Here is a 3,196-nt window from a genome sequence, read left to right on the forward strand (position 1 = left end):
GTAAAGATGACCTAAAGGCTAAACCGCAACAACAAAGATGAACTAAACTATCAAAGGAGATAGTAAAGTAGCAAAGAGATAGAAAGCTCAGTTGAGGTTCAGGGCAGGTCAAGAAGACACTGGAGACATAAGATCAGAGGAAAGAAGGTTAAGAGACAGAATAATGCAAAGCCTTGATCAAGAACAGATAAATAAATATCTATATTCAACAATTAAAAGTCCAGGTTACAGGAGGTAAGCAGGGGAGAATTTTGAATTTTAAATAGTAGATATTGACCTCGAGAACACAGTATTATATAATGCATGTTTTTTGTTACTTTTTCAAAAAACATGATAAGTTAATTGTTTAAAAAAGGGACACAGACACTGAAGAAAAGGTTCTCCTCTCCACCTTTATGTGGCAGACCTGGGTTCAAAGTGGCCTTCCTGGGAGCATGGCATGGCCCGGATGGCGGCCTCACACATCCAAAAGGGCCAGGTTTAGGAAGGGACCGCTGGCCCAGGAATTTGCTGCCACAGCGGCACGCAGTGGGCAAGGAGGCAGCACATCCCAAATTAATGCAGTTTACAAGCTATCACAGCTGTGCTGTTTCCTTTAGTCTCCTCCGTATTTTCAAATGGGAGGATGATAAAAGTAACTAATTGGGAGTTGTCTGGCTCAGTAAATATTTGTATCCTACTGTGGGCCCAGGTTCTGCAGTTTCAGTCTCTTCATTCATGGAGGGTCTGTCCAAGGTGGTGGATCAAGGGCAGAGGGGAGAGGGTGTGTCAACAAGTAAATGAGTAAACGCTCAGTAAATAATAGTGTTTATTTCAGCAGTAAATCAAACATTGTAAACACTAATGGGAAAAAAGGTGGAAGGAGGGCACAAAGATTAATTGGAAATTTAAAAATGAAGCTTCTTTGAGTAACCTGGAGAGAAAAAAGGAGAAAGATCCGGGAAGGAGGTCACTGACATCCCCTTTCCAAGTCCTACTACACACCTCCGCTGTACCTCTTTTACTTATTGGACAATATCCTACTAAGTCATTGTAAAAAAAAAAGACCATTGAAAACAGAAATCTGGGTTAATATCCCAATATTGATATCAATATACCTACTAAATAAAATTGTGTAGAAATCCCATCTTTATCATCATCTGAACTTTATAGTCATAGAGAGAAGGCATTTTTCTTTTTGCAAAAGACTCTTCCCAGAGCTCCCTTCATGTCTCTGTTCCTCAGGCTGTAGATGAAGGGGTTCAGCATGGGGGCCACCACAGTGTACATCATAGACATGACAGTCTCCTTAACAGTGGAATTATGAGCTGATGGGCATAAATAGAGACCAATAATTGTCCCATAGAAGAGAGACACCACAGTGAGGTGGGAGCCACAGGTGGAGAAGGCTTTGCAGATGCCCTTGGCAGAAGGGACCTTGAGGATGGAGGACACAATTCGTGCATAAGACATGATGATGAGTAGGAATGGGATGATGATAATGAGCCCTCCGACGAAAAATATCACCAGCTCATTAATTTGAGTGTCAGAGCAGGACAGCTTCAGCAGAGCAGACAAATCACAGAAAAAGTGGGGGATCACGTTGTCTTCACAAAAATGCAGCCTGGCCATGAGCAGGGTGTGCAACATGGCATGGAACGTGGTCAGCATCCAGGGCAGCAAAACCAGGAAGAGACAGAGCCTGGGGCTCATGATGGTGGTGTAGTGCAGGGGGAAGCAGATGGCCACGTAGCGGTCATAGGCCATGGCCACAAGGAGGAAGTCCCCCAGGTCTGCAAAGAACAGGAAGAAGTACATTTGTGTCAGGCAGCCAGCATAGGGGATGGACAGGTCTTGGCTCTGCATGTTCTGCAGCAACTTGGGCATTGTGACAGAGGAGAAGCAGAGGTCAGAGAAAGACAGGTTACTGAGAAACAAATACATGGGTGTGTGGAGGTGGGGGTCCAGGCAAATGAGGACGAGGATGAGAAGGTTCCCCAGGATGGTGGTAATGTACATGGCCAGGAACAGGGCGTAGAACAGGTTCTGATGCTCTGACTTGATGGGCAGTCCCAGAAGGAGGAACTCTAAGATAGTAGTTTGATTCCTTCCTGTCATGCTCTGTCTTCAGTATCTTTAGGAAGAAGTAATAGTGTCCTTGAAAACCTGAATTTCACAATGAACTTATTTCTATGATAAACTGGCTCTTAAATGCTTTGTAAAATTATTTTATATTTTTCTCATCACAATAATTACAATATTTACAGGACCCCAATTCTCTATAATCAGAATCTCTATCATTGGATATGACTTATTCATTTCTCTTTAACACAAAACAACATTCCAACTTTCCTAAAACATTTTTATCCCTTAGCTTCTGAGACACATAATACATTGGTTTTTCCCATACTTGCCTGGTCAGACATCCTCAATACTCTACTGGCTTCTGTTTTGTTTCTATCTTCAACTTGATTGATGTTCCAGGGTTTTTTCCTAAAACCTGTTCTCTTATAATTTTATATACCATCAGAAAAGGGCTTCCCAGGTGGTGCTAGTGGTAAGGAACCTGCCTGCCAATGCAGAGACAGTGGAGCCTGGAGGGTTACAGTCCATGGGGTTGCAGATTTGGACGAGATTGAAGCGACTTAGCACACATGCACCAAGAAAAACTCATCTACTTCAATGGCTTGATTACCATTTAAACTTCAGTTGTAGAAGTCTCTCTAAACCATAAAATAATATACTCAATTGCTTGAATATTCTCTCTGCTTGGATGTATTATAGGATAATACAGGATGTATTATATCTCCCTGCCTGTAATACAGATTCCAAAAGAAACACGATATCCCTTTGTGCCTCTCGTGATTCCCTCCTCCTCAGGTCTTCCACATCCCAGAAAAAGACTTCCAGGTTATCCAGATTAAAACATGAAAGTCTTCTTTCATTTCCTCCTTTCTGTTATCAATACCCAACATCTGTCAACAAGATCTAGAAATTCTTTCTCCTTCCTTCACTCCTTATCCACACTTCACCACCTTAGATCAGTTTGACATCACATCTTATTTACACTATTGGAACCTCCTTTAAAAAATGTTATTGTGCTAGTTTCAGGTGTGCAGCAAAGTGAATCACTTACGTGTGTGTCTGTTTCCAACTCTTCGCAACCCCATGGACTGCGGCCTGGCAGACTCCTCTGACCATGGTATTTTCCAAGCAA

General features: G+C 42.3%; 1 protein-coding gene across 1 annotated transcript; it reads right to left on the reverse strand.

Annotated features, from left to right (window-relative positions):
- Positions 1 to 790: 790 nt before the first annotated feature.
- LOC113877602 (olfactory receptor 1E2-like) lies at positions 791 to 2,154 on the reverse strand. The gene has a single exon (XM_027517841.1). It carries the CDS (start codon positions 2,095 to 2,097, stop codon positions 1,153 to 1,155), a length of 945 nt encoding a protein of 314 aa, XP_027373642.1. The 5' UTR covers positions 2,098 to 2,154; the 3' UTR covers positions 791 to 1,152.
- Between the last annotated feature and the right edge of the window lie 1,042 nt (positions 2,155 to 3,196).

Source organism: Bos indicus x Bos taurus, chromosome 19 (assembly GCF_003369695.1).
Source record: "Bos indicus x Bos taurus breed Angus x Brahman F1 hybrid chromosome 19, Bos_hybrid_MaternalHap_v2.0, whole genome shotgun sequence".
Classification (NCBI taxonomy): Eukaryota; Metazoa; Chordata; class Mammalia; order Artiodactyla; family Bovidae; genus Bos; species Bos indicus x Bos taurus.

Bases quoted from the DNA above. Each gene is read 5' to 3' on its own strand.
- LOC113877602 (XM_027517841.1), bottom strand. From the start codon at position 2,097: ATGACAGGAAGGAATCAAACTACTATCTTAGAGTTCCTCCTTCTGGGA.